This window comes from Chlorocebus sabaeus, chromosome 11 (assembly GCF_047675955.1).
Source record: "Chlorocebus sabaeus isolate Y175 chromosome 11, mChlSab1.0.hap1, whole genome shotgun sequence".
Lineage (NCBI taxonomy): Eukaryota > Metazoa > Chordata > Mammalia > Primates > Cercopithecidae > Chlorocebus > Chlorocebus sabaeus.
Window position 1 is genome coordinate 4,125,591 of NC_132914.1, and position 22,917 is coordinate 4,148,507.

Consider the following 22,917-nt stretch of genomic DNA (forward strand, 5'->3'; position numbering starts at 1 on the left):
AAGCGGGCAAAAGACCTGAATAGATATTTCTCAAAAGACATACAAATTGCCAACAGGTATATGAGAAAATGTTCAAAATCACTAATTTTCAGAGAAATGCAAACTAAAACCACAATGAGACATCATCTCACCTCAGTTAAAACAGCTTTTATAAAAAGACAAAGAATAACAAATGCTAGCAAGGACGTGGAGAAAATGGAACCCTCGTATACTGTTGGTGGGAATGTAAATAAGAACAGTCACCATGGAAAACTATGGAGATGCCTCAGAAAAAAAAAAAAAAAGAACATATTATCCAACAACACCACTACTGAGTATATACCTAAAAGAAAAAAAAAAATCAATATAGTGAAGAGATATCTGCACTCCCATGTTTACTGCAGAATGATTCGTAATAGCCAAGATAGGGAATCAACCTAAGTATCCATCCATGGATAAATGGATAAAGAAAATCTGGTTTATATACACAATGGATTATCCAGCTGTAAAAAAAGAATGGAGTCATGACATGGGCAGCAACATGGATAGAATGAGAATTCATTATGTTAAGTAAAATAAGCCAAGCACAGAAAGACAAATATCACCTGTTCTCATTCATATGTGGGAGCTAAATAAGTGGAACTCATGAAGAGACAAAGTAGATTGGTGGTTACCAGAGGCTGGGAAGGGCAGGGGGAGAGAGTGATTAAAAGAGGTTGATTAATGGGTAAAAATATACAGTTAGATATAAGAAATAAGACCTAGAAGTAATAAGACCTAGTGTTCAACAGATCAGTAGGGTGACTGTAGTTTATAATAATCTATTGTACATTTCAAAATAGCTAGAAGGGAATAGTTTGAATAGTTTCTAGCATAAAGAAGATAAGTATTTAAGGTGATAGATATCACATTACCCTGATTTCATATGTGCATTTTATGTGAATTTATTAAATTATTGTGTGTCCTGAAAATATGTATGTCTATGTATGAATTTTTTAAATATGTATTTAATTGTATAATTATGCCTACAATATACAGAATTGTTAAATATACAATAGCAGCACCAAGAAGGCAGGTGGGAACAAAGATATATTGGAGAAGGAAATAACACCATATGGTAACTCAGATCCACAAGAAGAATCACAGTAAATAAGAAGGTATATGTAATAAATTAAATATGTAGATGCTACACACTTGTTCTCCCCTTTTTCTATCAGCTTCCTTAAAAGACATACAATTATGTAAAGTAATGATAAAAATGTATAGTTGGGTTGGTAACACATATAGACATAATATATATAGCATAATATATATCAGTTGAACACCCCTAATCCAAAAATCTAAAATCAGAAATCCTCCAAAATCCAAAACTTTTTGAGCCTTTACATAAGGCCATGAGCAGAAAATTCTACTCCTGACCTCATGTGATGGGTCACAGTCAAAATGAAAGAGTGTAATATACAGTTCATCCAAGGGAAAAAATACTTTCCCAAGCCCTTTCAGCTGTAATATATATTTTCCTCACATGTCCAGATTCCCCCACGCAAGCATGTCCACAAAGGGTAGATGTGCCATACGTGCAGGCTAGATAGCATATCTGCAGGCTGGATGTGCCAATGGCAGTTTCCTCACAATGCCCCACGAGAGGCCAATATCTATGTGCATTACTGTGTTTTTTTCTTATTCTCTGGTCTGCAGTATAAAGATACTATTGACAAGGTCAAAAAGGCCTGCAGATACCACTATGGATAATAGTGGTAAGAAAAAAAGGAAAGCATTTATATTTATCTACAGAACAGAAAGTCAAGCTGTTATAGCAACCGGGCAGCAGTGTTAAGTCTGAAATATCTTACAGAAGAGTATGGTGTTGAAATGACCACTATATATATGATCCGAAGAAACAGAAGGACCAACTATAAAAGTTCTATGTTGAAAGTAATGAACAGAAGTTAATAAAAATAGAAAACTCCTGCAAAAAGCTAAAAACGAAATCTTGCTCAAGTATTGAAAGGGTAGTCCACCAGAATCACAGGGAATCCACGCCACTTAATAGTATGTTGATCATGAAATAATGAAAGGTTGTGATGAACTGAAAATTGAAAAGAACACTGAATATTCAACGGGCATGTTACAGAAATTTAAGAAAAGATACAGCACTGGAGGGTTCCATTCCAAGGTGGCCAAACAGGAACAGTTCTGGTCTGCAGCTCCCAGTGTGACTGATGCAGAAGATGGGTAATTTCTGCATTTCCAACTGAGGTACCCAGTTCATCTCACTGGGACTGGTTGGACAGTGGGTGCGGCCCATAGAGGGCGAGCCAAAGCAGGGCAGGGCATCGCCTCACCCAGGAAGCACAAGGGGTTGGGGGATTTCCCTTTCCTAGCCAAGGGAAGCTGTGACAGACTACACCAGTAAAATCAGGACACTGCTACCCAAATACTGCGGTTTTCCAATGGTCTTAGCAAACGGCACACCAGGAGATTATATCCCGTGCCTGGCTTAGCGGGTCCCACGCCCATGGAGCCTTGCTCACTGCTAGCGCAGCAGTCCAGATCAAACTGTGAGGCAGCAGCCTGGCTGGGGGAAGGGCATCCGCCATTGCTGAGGCTTGAGTAGGTAAACAAAGCGGCCAGGAAGCTTGAACTGGGTGGAGCCCAGCGCAGTTCCACGAGGCCTGCCTGCCTCTCTAGACTCCACCTCTGGAGGCAGCAAATAGCTGAACAAAAGGCAGCAGAAACTTCTGCAGACTTAAATGTCCCTGTCTGACAGCTCTGAAGAGAGCAGTGGCTCTCCCAGCATGGTATTTGAGCTCTAAGAACAGACAGACTGTCTCCTCAAGTGGGTCCCTAACCCCCGTGTAGCCTAACTGGGAGACACCTCCCAGTAGAGGCCGATTTACACCTCATACAGCCAGGTGCCCCTCTGAGATGAAGCTTCCAAGAGGAAGGATCAGGCAGCAATATTTGCTGTTCTGCAATATTTGCTGCTCTGCAGCCTGCGCTGGGATACCCAGGCAAACAGGGTCCGGAGTGGACCTACAACAAACTCCAACAGACCTGCAGCTGAGGGACCTGAGTGTTAGAAGGAAAACTAACAAAGAGAAAGGAATAGCATCAACGTCAACACAAAGAACATCCACACCAAAACCCTATCTGTAGGTCACCATCATCAAAGACCAAAGGTAGATAAAACCACAAAGATGTGGAGAAACCAGAGCAGAAAAGCTGAAAATTCTAAAAACCAGAGCTCCTCTTCTCCTCCAAAGGATCGCAGCTCCTCACCAGCAATGGAAAAAAGCTGGACAGAGAATGACTTTGACGAGCTGACAGAAATAGGCTTCAGAAGGTCGGTAATAACAAACTTCTCTGAGCTAAAGGAGGATGTCTGAACCCATCGCAAGGAAGCTAAAAACCGTGAAAAAAGATTATACAAATGGCTAACTAGAATAAACAGTGTAGAGAAGACCTTAAATGACCTGATGGAGCTGAAAACCATGGCATGAGAACTACGTGATGCACGCACAAGCTTCAGTAGCCGATTTGATCAAGTGGAAGAAAGAGTATCAGTGACTGAAGATCAAATTAAGGAAATGAAGCAAGAAGAGAAGTTTTGAGGAAAAAGAAACAAAGCCTCCAAAAAATGTGGGACTATGTGAAAAGACCAAATCTACGTTTGATTGGTGTACCTGAAAGTGACGGGGAGAATGGAACCAAGCTGGAAAATACTCTTCAGGATATTATCCAGGAGAACTTCCCCAACCTAGCAACGCAGGCCAACATTCAAATTCAGGAAATGCAGAGAACACCACAAAGATATTCCTCGAGACAAGCAACCCCAAGATACATAATTATCAGATTCACCAAGGTTGAAATGAAGGAAAAAATCTTAAGGGTAGCCAGAGAGAAAGGTCGGGTTACCCACAAAGGGAAGCCCATCAGACTAACAGCGCATCTCTCAGCAGAAACTCTACAAGCCAGAAGAGAGTGGGGGCCAATATTCAACATTCTTAAAGAAAAGACTTTTCAACCCAGAATTTAATATCCAGCCAAACTAAGCTTCATAAGTGAAGGAGAAATAAAATCCTTTACAGACAAGCAAACGCTGAGAGATTTTGTCACCACCAGGCCTGCCTTACAAGAGTTCCTGAAGGAAGCACTAAACATGGAAAGGAACAACCGGTACCAGCCACTGCAAAAACATGTCAAACAGTAAAAACCATCGATGCTAGGAAGAAATTACATCAACTAATGGGCAAAATAACCAATTAACATCATAATGACAGGATCAGATTCACAGATAACAATATTAACCTTAAATATAAATGGGCTAAATACCCCAATTAAAAGACACAGACTGGCAAATTGGATAAAGAGTCAAGATCCATCAGTGTGCTGTATTCAGAAGACCCATCTCACGTGCAGAGACACACACAGGCTCAAAATAAAGGGATGGAGGAAAATCTACCAAGCAAATGGAAAGCAAAAAAAAAAGCAGGGGTTGCAATCCTAGTCTCTGATAAAACAGGCTTTAAACCAACAAAGATCAAAAGAGACAAAGAAGGCCATTACACAATGGTAAAGGGATCAATTCAACAAGAAGAGCTAACTATCCTAAATATATATGCACCTAATACAGGAGCACCCAAATTCATAAAGTAAGTTCTTAGAGACCCTACAAAGAGACTTAGACTCCCACACAATAATAATGGGAGACTTAACACCCCACTGTCAATATTAGATAGATCAATGAGACAGAAGGTTAACAAGGATATCCAGGACTTGAACTCAGCTCTGCACCAAGCAGACCTAATAGACATCTACGGAACTCTCCACCCCAAATCAACAGGATATACATTCTCCTAAGCACCACATCACACTTATTCCACAATTGACCACATAGTTGGAAGTAAAGCACTCCTCAGCAAATGTAAAAGAACAGAAATCATAACAAACTGTCTCTCAGACCACAGTGCAATCAAATTAGAACACAAGATTAAGAAACTCACTCAAAACCACTCAACTACATGGAAACTGAACAATCTGCTCCTGAATGACTACTGGGTAAATAACGAAATGAAGGCAGAAATAAAGATGTTCTTTGAAACCAATGAGAACAAAGACACAACGTGCAAGAATCTCTGGGACACATTTAAAGCAGTGTGTAGAGGGAAATTTATAGCACTAAATGCCCACAAGAGAAAGCAGGAAAGATCTAAAATCGACAATCTAACATCACAATTAAAAGAACTAGAGAAGCAAGAGCAAACACATTCAAAAGCTAGCAGAAGGCAAGAAATAACTAAGATCAGAGCAGAACTGAAGAAGATAGAGACACAAAAAAAACCCTTCAAAAAAAAAATGAATCCAGGAGCTCGTTTTTTGAAAAGATCAAGAAAACAGACCACTAGCAAGACTAATAAAGAAGAAAAGAGAGAAGAATCAAATAGATGTAATAAAAATGATAAAGGAGATATCACCATCAATCCCACAGAAATACAAACTACCATCAGAGAATACTATAAACATCTCTATGCAAATAAACTAGAAAATCTAGAAAAAATGGATAAATTCCTGGACACATATACCCTCCGAAGACTAAACCAGAAAGAAGTTGAATCCCTGAATAGACCAATAACAGGCTCTGAAATTGAGGCAATAATTAATATTTTACCAACCAGAAAAAGTCCAGGACCAGCAGATTTACAGTCAAATTCTACCAGAGGTACAAAGAAGAGCTGGTACCATTCCTTGTGAAACTATTCCAATCAATAGAAAAAAAGGGAATCTTCCCTAACTTATTTATGAGGCCAGCATCATCCTGATACCAAAGCCTTGCAGACACACACACACACAAAAGAGAATTTTAGACCAATATCCCTGATGAATATCGATGCAAAAATCCTCAACAAAGTACTGGCAAACCAAATCCAGCAGCACATCAAAAAGGTTATCCACCAAGACCGAGTTGATTTCATCACTGGGATGCAAGGCTGGTTCAACATATGCAAATCAATAAACATAATCCATCACATAAACAGAACCAAACACAAAAGCCATATGATTATCTCAACAGATGCAGAAAAGGCCTTCGACAAAATTCAACAGCCCTTCATGGTAAAAACTCTCAATAAACTAGGTATTGATGGAACGTATCTCAAAATAATAAGAGCTATTTATCACAAACCCACAGCCAATATCATACTGAATGGGCAAAAACTGGAAGCATCCCCTTTGAAAACTGGCACACAACAGGGATGCCCTCTCTCACCACTCCTGCTCAACATAGTGTTGGAAGTTCTGGCCAGGGCAATTAGGCAAGAGAAAAAAATAAAGGGTATTCAACTAGAAAAAGAGGAAGTCAAAGTGTCCCTGTTTGCAGATGATGTGACTGTATATTTAGAAAACCCCATCGTCTCAGCCCAAAATCTTAAGCTGATAAGCAACTTCAGCAAAGTCTCAGGATACAAAATCAATGTGCAAAAATCACAAGTATTCCTATATACCAATAACAGAGAGCCAAATCATGAGTGAACTCCCATTCACAATTGCTACAAAGAGAATAAAATACCTAGGAATCCAACTTACAAGGGATGTGTAATCTCCTCTTCAAGGAGAACTACAAACCACTGCTCAACGAAATAAAAGAGGACACAAACAAATGGAAGAACATTCCACGCTCATGGACAGGAAGAATCAATATCGTGAAAATGGCCATACTGCCCAAGGTAATTTATAGATTCAATGCCATCCCCATCAAGCTACCAATGACTTTCTTCACACAACTGGAAAAAACTACTTTAAAGTTCATACGGAACCAAAAAACAGCCCGCATTGCCAAGACAATCCTAAGCAAAAAGAACAAAACTGGAGGCATTCTGCTACCTCATTTCAAACTATACTACAAGGCTACACTAACCAAAACAGCATGATACTGGTACCAAAACAAAAATATAGACCAATGGAACAGAATAGAGGTCTCAGAAACAACACCACACATCTACAACCATCTTATCTTTGACAAATCTGACAAAAACAGGAAATGGGGAAAGGATTCCCTATTTAATAAATGGTGCTGGGAAAACTGGCTAGCCATATGTAGAAAGCCGAAACTGGATCCCTTCCTTACACCTTATACAAAAATTAATTCAAGATGGATTAAAGACTTAAATGTTAGACCTAAAACCATAAAAACTCTAGGAGAAAACCTAGGCAATACCATTCAGGACATAGGCATGAGCAAGGACTTCATGACTAAAACACCAAAAGCAATGGCAACAAAAGCCAAAATTGACAAATGGGATCTAACTAAAGAGCTTCTGCACAGCAAAAGAAACTACTATCATAGTGAGGCAACCTACAGAATGGGAGAAAAATTTTGCAATCTACCCATCTGACAAAGGGCTAATATCCAGAATCTACAAAGAACTTAAACAAATTTACAAGAAAAAAATCAAACAACCCCATCAAAAAGTGAGCAAAGGATATGAACAGACACTTTTCAAAAGGAGACATTTATGCAGCCAACAGACACATGAAAAAACGCTCATCATCACTGGTCATCAGAGAAATGCAAATCAAAACCACAATGAGATACCATCTCACATCAGTTAGAATGGCGATTATTAAAAAGTCAGGAAACAGGCGCTGGAGAGGATGTGGAGAAATAGGAACGCTTTTACAGTGTTGCTGTGAGTGTAAACTAGTTCAACCATTGTGGAAGACAGTGTGGCAATTCCTCAAGGATCTAGAACTAGAAGTACCATTTGACCCAGCGATCCCATTACTGGGTATATACCCAAAGGAGTATAAATCATTCTGCTATAAAGACACATGCACACATATGTTTATTGTGGCACTATTCACAATAGCAAAGACTTTGAACCAACTCAAATGTCCATCAATGATAGACTGGATTAAGAAAATGTGGCACATATACACCATGGAATACTATGCAGCCATAAAAAAGGATGAGTTCATGTCCTTTTGCAACGACATGGATGAAGCTGGAAACCATCATTCTGAGCAAACTATCACAAGGACAGAAAACCAAACACCGCATGTTCTCACTCATAGGTGGGAACTGAACATTGAGAACACTTGGACACAGGGTGGGGAACATCACACACCAGAGCCTGCTGTGGGTGGCGGGATGGGGGAGGGATAGCATTAGGAGAAATACCTAATGTAAATGATGAGTTAATGGGTACAGCAAACCAACATGGCACATGCATACATATGTAACAAACCTGCACATTGTGCACATGTACCCTGGAACTTAAAGTATAATAAGAAAAAAAGATACAGCATTAAATTTTTAAAGACATGTAGGGATAAAACATGGTGATTAGGAAGCAACAGAGAAATACTTTGATGAGTTTGCCAAGGTCATTGCTAATAAACATCTGACACTAGAACAAGTCTATAATGCTGATGAAACATCACTGTTTTGACATTATTGTCCCAGAAAGACATCAATTACAGCTGCTGAGATGGCCCTTACAGGAATTAAAGATGCCAAGGACAGAATAACTGCTGGGTTATGCTAATACACACATAAGTGTAAACTTGCTTTGACAGGCAAAACCTCATGTTCTCACTGTATTCAAGGAGTGAATTTCTTACCAGTCCACTATTATGCTAAAAAAAAAAAAAAAAGGGAAAAGAAAAGGCATGCATCACCAGAAACCTCTTTTCTGACTAGTTTCACAAACATTTTGTACTAGTGGCTCATGCTTACTGCAGTGAAGCTGGACGGGGTAAAAACTGTAAGATTTTGTTATTCCTTGACAACTGGTTTCTTCATCCTCCAGCTGAAATTCCCATAAAAAAAAAAGTTTATACCATGTGCTTTCCCTGAAATGTGACTTCATTAATTAAGCCATGTGACCAGGATATCCTTAGATCAATAAAGAGTAAATATAAAAATATATTCCTGAATAGCATGCTAGCAATAGTGAACAGAAATATGGGTGTAGAAAGTTTTCAAAAGCAGTTTAGTGTGGAGGATGCCATATGTGCAGTTGCCAACACTCAGAATACAATGACTGAAGACATAGTCGTTCTGGCCTGTGACTATGTTCAGTGTTGACGATGAACAATTGGTGATTTCAAAGGATTCTGTATATCATCCAAGGGGAAAAAAAAAAAAAAAAGATGTATAACCTCCTTACATATGCAAAAAATGTACCTCCAGAGTCTATCAGTAAGCTGGAAGAAGTGAATATCGAAGACGTTTCTAATATCGATAACGAGGCTCCAGTTGTTCATTCAGTATCAATGGTGAAATAGTTAAAATGGTTCTGAATCAAGGTGATTTGATAACAAGTGATGAAGATAACATTAACAATGCAGAGAAAGTGGCTGTAGATAACATAATAAAACATGTGATGAGATTACTAAAGGTCTGGAGCAATGTGCATTCACACCAAACAAGAATTCATGTTTATAACATCAAAGAAAGACTTCTAAGACAAAAACCATTGTTAATGAGGGAGATGACTCTAAAGGAAACATTTTTAAAAGCCATTCAGCAAAATGCTTCCTCATCTCTATAGGACCCACTACTTGGTCCCTCAATCACTTCTGATGATTTACCTAAAGTCAAAAAACACAGTGTATAGGAACATTTTAATCAAGACACAGCATCATAGGTGGAGACAAAGCTTGCCACTGTTTGCAGCTGCTGTTGTTTAACATCTGATAAACATATTCTGGTTATGCTATTGCACTGCTTAGTTATCCTGAACACATTATTTTTTTACTGTATTAAATGCATGTCATACTTTTTACTGTTAAGAATTTATGTATGAATATTCAGACTGGGTGTGGTGGCTAATGACTGTAATCCCAGCACCCTGGGAGGCCCAGGTGTTTGGATCACTTGAGGTCAGGAGTTCAAGACAAGCCTGGCCAACATGGTGAAATTCTATTAAAAAAAAAAAAAAAAATTAGCCTGGTGTGGTGGTGTGCACCTGTAATCCCAGTTACTTGGGAGGCTGAGGCATGAGAATCATTTGAACCCAGGAGCTGGGGGTCACAGTGAGCCAAGAACATGTCACTACACTCCAGCCTGGGCGACAGAGTAAGACTATGTCTCAAAAAAAAAAAAAAAAAAAAAGAACTTATGTATGAATAATGTAAGAAAATGAATGCTTATTGGTAGCATGTAAATTCAGAGTCAGAAATGATAATGCCAAATCACCACAGATTTGTCCACATGGGTGGCAGAGATACGACATCTTTGCATTCTAATGGATCAGTGTAGACTGTGTTTCACGCACAAAAGTATGAAAAATGTTATATAAAATTACTTTTGAACTCTGTGTATAAGGTGTATATGAAACATAAACAAATTCATGTTTAGAATTGGGTACTATCTCCAAGATACATTATTATATAGAGGTGAATATTCCAACATTTAAAAACATTAAATAGAAAACAAAAAGTAAAATGGCAGATGTAGGCCGGGCGCGGTGGCTCACACCTGTAATCCCAGCACTTTGGGAGGCAGAGGTGGGCGGATCACGAGGTCAGGAAATTGAGACCACCTGGCTAACACGCTGAAACCCCGTCTCTACCAAAAATACAAAAAAATTAGGCAGGTGTGGTGGAGGGCGCCTGTAGCCCCAGCTACTCCGGAGGCTGAAGCAGGAGAATGGCGTGAACCTGGGAGGCGGAGCTTGCAGTGAGCTGAGATCGTGACACTGAACTCCAGCCTGGGCGACCAAGCGAGACTCCGTGCCTAACCAATGCTACCTAACACTATACCAAAGAAAACAAGCTGATGGAAAATACATGAAAAGATGTTCAACATCATTAGTCATTAGAGAAATACAAATTTTAAAATTTGAAAACAATTTTGCTCAGTCAAGCGTAGTGGCTCATCTCTATAATCACAGCACTTTGGGAGACTGCAGCCAGAAGACTGAGACCAGGAGTTTTAGATTAGATCACTTGAAGTCAGTAGTTTGAGACTAGCCTGGGGAACATAGCAAAACCTCATCTCTACAAAAAATTTAAAAATTAGCCGGGCATGGTAGCACGCACCTGTAGTCCCAGCTACTTGGGAGACAAAAAAGAGGATTGCTTGAGCCCAGGAGTTCAATGTTACAATGAGCTATGACCACACCACTGCACTACAGCCTAGGTAACCAAGCATGATTCTGTCTCAAAAAAATAAAAACATATCTATATATATTTTTCTATTTTTTTCACCTGGAAATTTGCAGTTTTAGATTCTGCATTTAGGTCTATGATCCATTTTTAGTAAATTTTTATAGTATATTAATTTTTATATACTATATATTAGTATATTTTATATACTATATAAATTATAGACTACATATTTTATATACTATATAATATACTATATAATTTTTATAGTATAGCAAAGTATGAAGTGAAGTTCATTTTTCTGCATATGGATATCCAATTGTTTCAGCATCATTAGTTAAAACTGTCCTTTTCGCACTGAATCTTACCTTTATTTAAAAACTCATGTGTTTGTGGCCCTATTTTTTATTCTATTCCATTCCATTAATTAACTTCCCTAACTTGATGCCAATACTACACCGTTTTGATTATTGTTGTTTCACACTGAATCATTAAATCAGGTAGCATTAGCTCTCCAAATTTGTTCTTTTTCAGAATTGCTTTGGCTATTCTAGGTCCTCTGATTTTATTTTTACTGGGATTGCATTGAATTATCAATCTGTCTGGAGAAAATTAGCATCTTAACAATATTGAGTATTCTAACCCATGAATAAATTATATCTCTCAACTTATTTAGGTCTTAATTTTTTCAAGAATATTTTGTAAGTTTCAATGTACAGATATTGCAAATCTTTTATGCTACTTTCAGGCTTACTTATTTCACATTTTTAACAGTACTGTAAGTGGAAATGCATTTCAAAAGTCAATTTCTGATTATACATTGCTAGCGTATAGAGAGATACACTGATTTTTGTATATGAATTCCATATCTAGCAACCTTATGAAATTCATTTATTAGTTCTAAGAGCTTTTTAAAGATTCCATCAGATTTTTACACAGGCATCATACCATCTGAATAAAGACAGCTTTCTTTCTTTCTCCTAAGATTTAGATGCCTTTTTTCCTTTCCTTTTTCCTTAGAACTTCTAGTAGAATACTGAATAAAGAATGGATATTATTGCCTTGTTCTTGATCTTAGGGAGAAAGTCTTTCACCGTTGTTAGATAAAGGTATTCTGAAGATACTCTTTATGTCAGGGGTCCCTAAGATAACCCTCAGGGTTGATGATTTGCTAGGACTCACAGACTCAAAAGTTGCTCTACTCATGGTTACACTTTATTATAGTGAAAGAACATAGAGTAAAATCAGCAAAGGGGAAAAGCACATGGGGTGAAGTCTAGAAGAAACCATATACAAGCTTCCAAGTGTCCCTTCCCAGTGTAGTCACATGGAACACACTTCATTCTCCCAACTATGTGTGACAGTATGTGCAAAGTGTTACCAACCAAGGAAGTTCACTTGAGCCAAAGTGTACAGGGTTTTTACTGGGTATCAGTCATGTAAACATAACAGCACCTGTGTCACTGACCTGTTACTGAAGTTCCAGATTCCCAGAGGGAAAGCAGGTCTTCACCATAAACTGCATTGCTAGCATAAATAATCTGGACAAACTGGTATAGCAAGGCTCAAGGACTCAGGCATGCAAATACACTATTAAGACAAAAAATTTCAAGAGCTTAGTTCCCTGGAGGTGAACAAAGGACAGTCATGGAAACAAGCTTAAGAATGGGCAAGGTTTGAACAACCCCAGCCTGCTGAGTTAACCCCCTTCCACACACCTTTCGTCAGGCTGAGCAAGTTCCTTTCTATTCCTAGGTTGCTGAGAATTTTATTCAGGAGTCGATATTCGATTTTGTCAAAGGCTTTTTCTGCAGGTACTGGAATCACCATATAGTTTTTCATTTTAGTTTGTTTACCTGGTGAATTACATTGATTGCTATTCAAATATTAAACCAACCTTGCATTCTTGGAATAAACACCAGTAGGTCATGATGTATTAATCCTTTTATATACGTTAGATTTCAGTTGCTGAAATTGTTTAAAATTGTGCACGTATGTTCATGCAGGATATTGGTCTGTAGTTTTCTATGAAGGGTTTTGAAATAAAGGTATGACAGCCTCATGAAATGAACTGTTAAGTATTACCTCCTCTTCAATTTTCTAAAATTGTGTTAATTAGTATTATTTCTTCCTTAAATATTTGGTAGAATTCACCACTGAAACCATCTGGACCTAGAATTTTCTTTTAGAATAATTTTCCTGCAAATTCAAATTCTTTAACAGATGTTAGACTATTTGTGTTATCTGTTTCTTCAGTGAGCTTTAGTAGTTTATGTCTCTCTAGTAATATGTCCATTTGATCTAAGTTGTCATACTTCTTGATATAAAGTTGTCCATAACATTCCTTTATTATCCTTTAAATGTCTTTAGAATATGTAGTGATGTCACCTCTCTCATTCTTAATATTGGTAATTTGTGTCTTTTTCTCCTGATCTGTTGGGCTAGAAACTTATTAATTGATGTTCTCAAAGAATTAGCTTTCGGTTTCACTGATTTTCACTGTTGTTTTCTGTTGTAGTGATTTCCACTCTAACCTTTCTTTCTTTGCTCCTGTTTAACTTCCTCTTCTTTTTCCAGTTTCTTAGAAAGCTGTGATTATTGATTTGTAATACTTCTTCTTTTCCAATACAGCCATTAATTTAGCTACAAATTTCCCTCTAAGTACTGCTTTGGCACCATCTACAAATTTGATATGTTGTGTTTTCATACTTTCTACTTTTCTATTTTCATACTTTTCTATTTTCTCTTTTCATTTCTTTAACCCATGGGTTACCTTTAAGTGTTATTTATTTACCAAATGCTTGGGAATTTTACAGATGTTTCTGTTACTGGTTTCTAACTTAACTCCATTTAGGTCAGAAAGTACATCTTGCATGACTTCAATTCTTTCAAATGTACTGAGATGTTTTATAGGCCAGAATATGGTGTATCTTTTTACACATTCTCTATGTAGTTGGAAAAAAAGAAAACCCATGTATTTCAGCTGCTGATGGGTGAACTGTTCTATAAATGCCAAGCAGATCAAGTTAGTTGATAATGGTGTTAAAGTTTTTTATACTGTTGCTCATTTTCAATATACTTATTCTATTAATTATTTGGAGAAAACTACTGAAATCTCCAGTATAATTGGGTATCTATTTCTTATTGCTATTCTACTGATTTTGTTTCATGCATTTTAAAGCTCTAATATGAGATGTCTAAAATATCCAGGATTGTTTCTGGTTAACTGATCTCTTTATCATTCTTTATCCTTGATAATATCACTATCTCTGAAATCTACCTTAACAATAATAAACCATTCACACTTTCTCTTCATTAGTGTTAGCACTGTGTATCTTTCTCTATTCAGTTTTATTCTATTCATGTCTTTATATCAAAGTGTATTTCTTACAGACAACTTATACTTGGGTCTTGTTTTTTTTTTTTAATCCAGTCTGAAAATCTATGTCTTTCAATTGGAGTGTTTGGTCTATTTATATGTAGTATGATTATTGATATGGTTAGCTTTAAGTTTACCATCTTGTTATTTGCTTTTTTTTTTTTCTTTCTTTCTTTCTTTCTTTTTTGGTCCCACCTGTTCTTTGTTCTGTTTTTCTTCTTTTTCTATCTTCTTTCAGATTGAGTGCTTTTAGGATTTCATCTTGTCTCCTTTGGTGGCTTATTAACTGTAATTATTTGTCTACATAATATGCTTATTTCTTCACTTTCTATGCTATCACTCACTCCAATTTAACTTTTCTAGCTGATCCAACCTTTCCCACCCATCATCACTTAAAAACAAACAAAAGATACTTCCTAGGATGTCTAATGAACTTCACATTACTAAATCCTATGCTCTTTTCAGTCCTCATCTTACCTATCTCACGGTAACATTTCACAGTTTGTCCTCTGTCCTGAATCACTCTTCTCTTGGTTTCTATGACATGACACTCTTCAGATCATCTTATTTTTCTGACCATAAATTCTCAGTCTCCTTTCACTTTGACTTCTCCTCAGCTTGTAACTTTTAGAGCTCCTCATGGCTCAGTCCTAGCCCTTCTTGTTTTCTCTCAGAATCTTCGAAAGATGGTCCTCAGGGATTATGAGATCATTCACAGGCATTTTCAGGGGCAAAGCAATGAAATAAATTTGTCGACATACATTTTGAAAAGTTGAAATGTAAGATTGATGATTTGCATGAAAAATCACTTTATTTTCTTTAAAGTTACCATTCACTATAATACCCCATTATATTCACTCTCTGTTGATACATTTCACATCAGCCATAGTTAGCATTTACTTAAATATAGTAGTATAAAACTCAAGGAAACTTTCAGATTATTTTCATGCAAAGCACAAAGTCCATTTGCTTTGTTGATAAGCATAAAGAAGAAACCAAGGCCGGGCGTGGTGGCTCAAGCCTGTAATCCCAGCACTTTGGGAGGCCGAGACAGGTGGATCACGAGGTCAGGAGATCGAGACCATCCTGGTTAACATGGTGAAACCCCGTCTCTACTAAAAAATACAAAAAACTAGCCAGGCAAGGTGGCGGGCGCCTGTAGTCTCAGCTACTTGGGAGGCTGAGGCAGGAGAATGGCATGAACCCGGGAGGCAGAGCTTGCAGTCAGTTGAGATCCGGCCGCTGCGCTCCAGCCTGGGCGACAGAGTGAGACTCCGTCTCAAAAAAAAAAAAAAGAAGAAGAAGAAACCAAAAGAAAAGACGCATTCCTTGGCGAAAACAGGTAAAGATTCTTGATACTGCTGAGAAGCTAGTCAATTCAAATTTAATGCCTGAGAAGAAACAAGCTATTGACCAAAATTCTTTATTAAATGATTCTATTCGATGTCTTATATTGTCATGCAACAAAATATAGAAGAGCAATTACTACCACATGAGTGTTTCAGCATAATTTTGTTTTACAATTGGACAAACTACCTGTGGAGAAAATATAAATCAGTGCTTGACACATATATAGTATATAAGGTAAAAATACTCAACAACTTTTTGTTCCACATATCAGTGAAAACATAGTACAGGGAAGACAGTTCTTATTTAGACAATGATACTTTTGTGAGCTATGACATAAGTTGAAAAAGGTGTAAGACATTCAAAATTGACAGAGCATGAAGTATACAAATAGCAAAAACATACACTGTTATATTACTAAAAGATTCTTTATATGAAATAGGAGTCAACAATATGCCTCCTGATTATAATTGAGTGTTGAAGAAAATAATGGAAATTAAACATCATCAAATATTGACTATTCAGAGTACGTGCTCTCAGATGTTGCAGAAGGAAATGGTAGCGTTTGCAAGATTATTCTTCCCACACAAGTTTGCTGGCTGTCAAGGAAAAAGGTGCTGACAAGTTTCTGAAAGGAAGGATGAGATTTAAAAAAACCAAAAAATTCTTCATAATGTTGACAATACCAAAAAGTAATTCTGTTTTCTAGAGGCCTGCTTAAGTGGAGTATAGCAGAGATATATCTAGAATTTTAAATAGTGTGAACCTACTACTTCAGGGCCAAAATACCCTGATTTTTAATGCTGAGAATAAGATATATTTTTCAAAGTCAGCAAGCTATGTTGCAAATGGCTCAATTGCTAGGATGTGATTCCTTCCCAAAACCTGATGGTTTTCTTAACTCATCAGAGAGTGAGACTGATTACACTATTGTGTGTATAAAGAACATGACTAAATGTTAAAACAAAACATGGGAAAATACTTTCCAGATACTGAAGAAGTCAGAAAATGACTTAAGAATCCATTTGTTACTATTTTCCAAACATTCAGGCTGGTTGAAACATTCACCCTAATATTATAGGCTTGTCAATCGAGCAACTGAAAGAGCACAAGATATAGCCTTCAGGGAGAAATCTTTCAATAACTTCTCAGTCTGTGTTTGACCTTGATATTCTAAAACATCTGACAGGGCCAGCAAACACAAGTTGCAATTTCCGATAATCTATAATTGTAGCATAACATTTCCTAATTTAGTAGACGTATGGAGTAATCAAAGTGTGGTCTAATCTTCATCTCAAACTATCATCAAACTAGATACAAGTACTTTGTAAGAAGATGAAATAAAAAATCATCCTTCTCAATGATAATAAAAACATTAATTTCTAAAATACTGTTTTATTGGGGGCTGGGCACAGTGGTTCACGCCTGTAATCCCATGACTTTGGGAGGCCTAGGCGGGTGGATCACTTGAGGTCAGGAGTTTAAGACCAGCCTGGCCAAAACAGTGAAACCCTGTCTCTACTAAAAATACAAAAATTAGCCAGGTGTGGTGGTGCACACCTGTAGTTCTAGCTACTGAGGAGGCTGAGGCAGGATAATCACTTGAACCCAGGAGGCAGAGGTTGCAGTTAGCCGAGATCATGCCACTGCACTCCAGCCTGAGTGACAGACTATAGACACTGAGGCTCAAATTTCAATTTCCAGCCCAGCCTTCTCTGAGCTCCAGACTTACCTACCTAACCAACTACCTTCCAAATTTTACTACTTGATGCCTCATAAGCACATTAAACATAGTGAGTTAAAAAACAAACTCCTGTTATCTTCCATATGGCTTTCCCTTTTCCAAGCTCAGTGAAAACATCTTGTTCCTGGCTGCCTGTGCCAGAAAGCTAAGTCATCATCTAAGATGCAGCTTGAATTGATCTTCTCTCTCTCTCCCCACTTAGTAATCACCTTCATAGGTGACTTCATAGTCACACCACATAGTCCAAGTCACCTTCATCTCTACCCTGGACTATACTATAACCTATGTCTTCCTACAGCCTCTTATCCCCCTCAGCATTAGTTTTCTTCTGCTGCTAGAACAAATTACCACAAACGCAGTTGCTTAAAAACAACACTAATTTATTTTCTTACATTTCTGTAGAAATCTTGCATGTGTCTCGATGGGCTAAAATCAAGTTGAGTTTGATTCCCTTCTAAAGGTTGTAGGAGAGAATCTATTTCCGTGGTTTTTCAAGCTTCTAGAAGCTACCCACACACTTTGGCTTGTGACCTCCTTCCTTCATCTCCAAAGCCAGCCATGTTGTATCTCTTTGACCATTCTTCCATAATCACTCCATGTCTTTTGTCCCCATGTTCTACTTTTAAGGACCCGTGTGATTACCCTGGGCCCCCCCACCCCCGGATAATCCAATATAATCTCTTTATCTTAAGGTCAGCCAATTAGCTAATCACCTCCCCTTTGACATGTAACGACATATTCAGATTCTGGGTATTAAGATGTGGTTATCTTTGGGAGGCCATTATTATGTCTACCATATTTTCTAATACATAAACTCATTTTCTACACAGCAGCCAGAGTAATCTTTTTAAAAACATAAATATGTTCATGACACTTCCTTCAATGTGTTACCACTCCTCTAAGGATAAAGTTTAAAATACTAATCATGTGCCACAAACCCATGCATGGCCTCGTTCCTACCTCCTGGGCTTGTCTTCTGGCACACTGTGCCCCAGTCACATAGGCTTCTCTCTTTTTCTCAAGCACCAAGCTCCTTTCTGCCTCAGGATCTCTGCTCACACTATCTCTGCTGTCTGAACAGCTCTCCCCACCTTCCAGCCAACCTTTACCTAGCTAATGCTTGCTCAATCCTTCAGCTCTCTATAAAAGTTACTTTCACAGGGTGGCCTTTCCTGATTGCCCACTCTAGTACCAGCTCCCCCTACACTGTCACAGTACTCTTTTTCTTTCATATCTTTTTATCACATTAAATGTTATCTGCATAATTATTTGTTTAATGTCTGCCTGCCTGCACCAGACTGCAAACCCATAAAGGTTGGGACCTAGTCTGTTCTGTTCACCACTGTAATCCCTGGGACTTCGCACCAACTAGCTTACAATACGTGCTCAATAAATAAGTGAGTGCCATTATATGTTGTTATATGACCAGCAGGCAGGTAAAGTATATGCAGTGTGGATATGCTGGACAAAGGGATGATTCATGGCCCCAGGCAGGATGGAGTACAATGGCGTGAGATTTTATCACACTACACAGTACAGTATGCAACTTAAAAGTTATTCACTGTTCATTTCCGGAATTTTCCATTGCATATTTTCAGACTGCAGTTGACTTCTGGTAACTGAAATTGTGGTAAGTGAAACCAGGAAAGCGAAACTAAAATAAACTAACAAATTACTAGAGAAACCCACATGTAGAATGTTGATTTTTAAAACCAAATTGTGCTTATCAATAGCACTCATATGCTCATAGGAAGAAAAACTATTAGTAGTAACAAAATACAGTAGCAATAAGACAAATATGTCTTATTTGGGTGACAAAAGAAGAATGTGGGAGGATCTGTGGAGGGTTCCCCACTTTTAACAAAAGTCAGCCTGCTCTGCTGAAATTAAGCAAAATCACACGGGTGATTTTAAAGAAAACCCATTTCTTACAAAGAAATGAGATAATGATATAACAAACCAAGTGTATAAGACATTCATTAATGCCTTTATAATTCTCACAAACACACAAATAATCCAATAGCAAATTCTGATGTATGTGTGACGGAGGAGGGAAAATTCATAGTAGGAGCAAAGAATTATCTCTAGTCCATGCTCATGCAACCACCATCATGAATTCAACAAATATTTATTGAGTGCCTACTATGTGTCAGGCTCTGTTCTCTAGTTGAAGATACTATAGGAAAAATAACAGAGAAAAATCCCTGTCCATATGGAACTTACAATATAGTGAAAGATTTAAAACCCTGAGTAAGACATATACTTGGGTGGCTAAAGGGTTTGTTATGGAAAAATTAAGGACTGATAACAAAAATGGAGCATATAGTTACATAAAGATATACACAGATATAAATACAAAATGAAGGCTGCTGATGACAGATAGTGAAACTGGATATATAAGCAGAGAGTGCATTCTCATTATTCTAAATTATTTTTGCTAAAATCAAATACAAGTAATTACTTTCCTCTAATGTGGCTTGATGAGAGTATTATATGTATGAATCAAAAATACTAAGATGATGACTATTGTTATACGATGCACAAGAAGGAATCATAATGTGCAACCAACAAATCCAGACTAACAGACTAGTTTCTACTGGATAAAAACTTAACTTGAAAACTTAGGGAAATGTACTGATAAACTTTCTAACTTATCTGGAAATATATTACAGAAATGAGAGGGGAAGAATACTGATTATAGGAAATTATTGTAAATATGGAAATTAGGGGTCATTAAAGTAAATTTACGCAGTTATCTCAGCATAGGGGTAGTTTCGTATGTTTCATATACAATTACGCATTGCATAAAAGCTTTCAGTCAACCATGGATTGCATATACAACAGAAAGATTATAATACTTTATTTTACTGTACCTTTTCTATGTTTAGATACAGAAATACTTTCCATTGTGTTACAAATGCCTACAGTACTCAGTACAATAATATGCTGTACAGATTTCTAGGTTAAGAGCAATAGACTATTCCGTAGAGCCTTAGGTGTGTGGTAGGCTTATAAAAGTTCACTCTATGATGTTCGCACAATGAAAAAATTACCCAACAACCAATTTCTCAGAACGTATCCCCGTTGTTAGAGGCGCACGACTGTATTTAGTCCAACAACCTGCTGAAATATGATTCTGTCATTTTTCCAGTCAACTCCTAAGTTGTAAATACCGTACATCTGCCATCTTACCAGGCAGTTTCAATCATAACAACTCTTGGCAAATAGATCCCACTCTCTGAGGGTTGTGTTGGGGCTCAGAAAATGCTACCCAGAAGTATGACACTTTGGCATGCTGAGTACTTCGAACTAAAAGAGACTGGACGGCCTCAGCAGCAGCCTCGGAAGCAAAGTCTCCCTCTGATCTTCTCTTACCCTTCCGTCTCCTGCCCATCTTTCGCCCCTGAAGTGAGTCACAGAAACCAGAATTCTTCTTCCCCAAGGTGAGTGATAGAAACTAGAATCCCTCTCCTACAAAGCAAGCCATAAAAACTGGAACTATTACTGTAACATTTCCCTGCCCTTCTCTGTAGGAACTGGCCATAAAGAAATTCTCTAACCTACCTTGCCTGACAGCAGGTCGCTGAGACCCTCATTCCAGAAGGGTCCTTCCTCCTCTGTAGGAGGAAGAAATGATACACAGCGAGGTCAAGAAGAATCTGAACAAACAGGCCTTGCTGGGTTTCCTCCCTCAGTTTATTAACATGAGAGTATATCCTTTGTCCGATCACCTTTTTATACAGTTGTCTATGCTTCATGGGTCCTACGCATAAAAATAGAGATCTCCCTGGTCTCTGAAGTGCCAGGTGGCGTAAAACTTTGATTAGATTTGCTATGCTTTACCTTGTTAACCTATCTTCTGTTTCAAGGAGCGGTGGCTGTGATCCTTACAATGGATGGTGAGGAAAGGTATGACATTTTTCCGCCCCTACGTTGCACTTTAAATAAATAAAAGTATAAAAGCAAAGTAGACAAAAATACATGAAGTCATAATGAAAATACCAGAGTCAACCAAGGAAGAAGGCAGACTTGCAGTTGAAATGTCCCAGATCATCACTTTGTCCACTGAACGAAAACATCTAAGAACATAACAGTCCATACTCCAAGTTTTAAACGGCTGTCCACCAAGAAGGGAAAAGGAGAACTGACGGCTCCTCTTAGGCCCATTCAAGACAAGGCGGTCGAATTCCCTTGCTTTAGACGGATGGGACTGGCAGGTAAACCTGAGGTAAATGACTGATTACAGGTTCCAAGGCCAGTTACTCCAATTAGAAAGCAAAACACAAAGTTTCAAAAAACAGTGAAGGGAGTCGGGAGGCTGAGGCACGAGAATCGCTTGAACCCGGGAGACGGAGGTTGCGGTGAGCCGAGATCGCGCCACTGCACTCCAGCCTGGGCGACAGTGCGAGACTCCGTCTCAAAAAACAAACAAACAAAAACAAAAAACGGTGAAGGCATGAGGCTGAAACATCACAGGAAGTCAAATAAATAACTGTGACAAGAAAACAATAACGCATTGGAGAATCCACCGAGGCACTTCCACTGCTGAAAAAGGTACAGGTTGCAGAAGCCAAAAGGCCCTGGCACTCCGGTCCCGGAACTCAACACCCGGACTGAAGCCAGCGCGGGGAAGCAGTTCCGGTGGCCCCCTCCCGCCCCTCTCTCATCAACCCCGCCCACTGGGCCCGCCCCGTCCCGCCCGGCTACTCACCGGATTCGCTTCCCACATAACGGTGACAAAATCGAGCGGAGAGAGGCTGTGGGAAGGGGCTAGCCGCGGGGCCTGGGTGTTGGATTTTTTTTTTTTCCGCGGGTCCCCGGGAGCGAAGGGACGGAGAGGCAACCTTTACGAAGGCCTTCCTTCTCCCCCTCCCTGTCACAAGCCAGCGTTTACAGACCACCCAACCTCCCGACTTCCGCCCGACGCTGGCCAATCAGAGCTGTCCCCGCCCCACTCCCACAAGCTCGCCCCGCCCCTGCACGCTTATCCGTAAGCGCGCGGGCTGTCGTCCTGGGCGGGGCTTGCGAGTATCTGTCTTATGAAGGAGTTTAAAGGGTTTCTGGTCCAACTACAGCACCCAGTGATCTTAAAGCCACGGCTGGCTGTATTTCTTTCCTATGAAACAGATTTTTGTTGATCACCGTGCAACGGCCAAGAGTCACACAGGCCTGGCGATGGCATTTGGGAGAAACTTCATAATCTTTCAATATCTTCATCCTCAAAATGGAGATGGTAGTAATACCTCCCTAAGAGTGAGATTATTGAAAGCATTTAGCACAGTATTTGGTACACAGAGTTCAATAAGTGAAGGTTATTTGCTCACAAGGGAACCTTTGCATACAGTCCCTGCCCTCA

The 22,917-nt window shown here is 38.6% G+C and overlaps 1 protein-coding gene across 12 annotated transcripts in view; it reads right to left on the bottom strand.

Annotated features, from left to right (window-relative positions):
- Window positions 1-22,482, bottom strand: part of PARP11 (poly(ADP-ribose) polymerase family member 11) — a 152,293-nt gene extending 129,811 nt beyond the window's left edge. For 2 of the 12 annotated variants that reach the window (XR_012094428.1, XM_007967260.3), the window contains exon 1: window positions 22,273-22,479. Coding sequence is in view for 3 of the 12 variants with exons in the window: in XM_007967260.3 (XP_007965451.2) it covers window positions 22,273-22,290 (18 nt within the window). In the remaining 9 variants the exon portion in view is untranslated. Of the gene's footprint in view, window positions 1-12,559; window positions 12,682-14,947; window positions 22,196-22,272 lie in introns of those variants that run through there. The other 10 variants (XM_073020402.1, XM_073020396.1, XM_073020397.1 and 7 more) reach the window with 9 other exon arrangements.
- Between the last annotated feature and the right edge of the window lie 435 nt (window positions 22,483-22,917).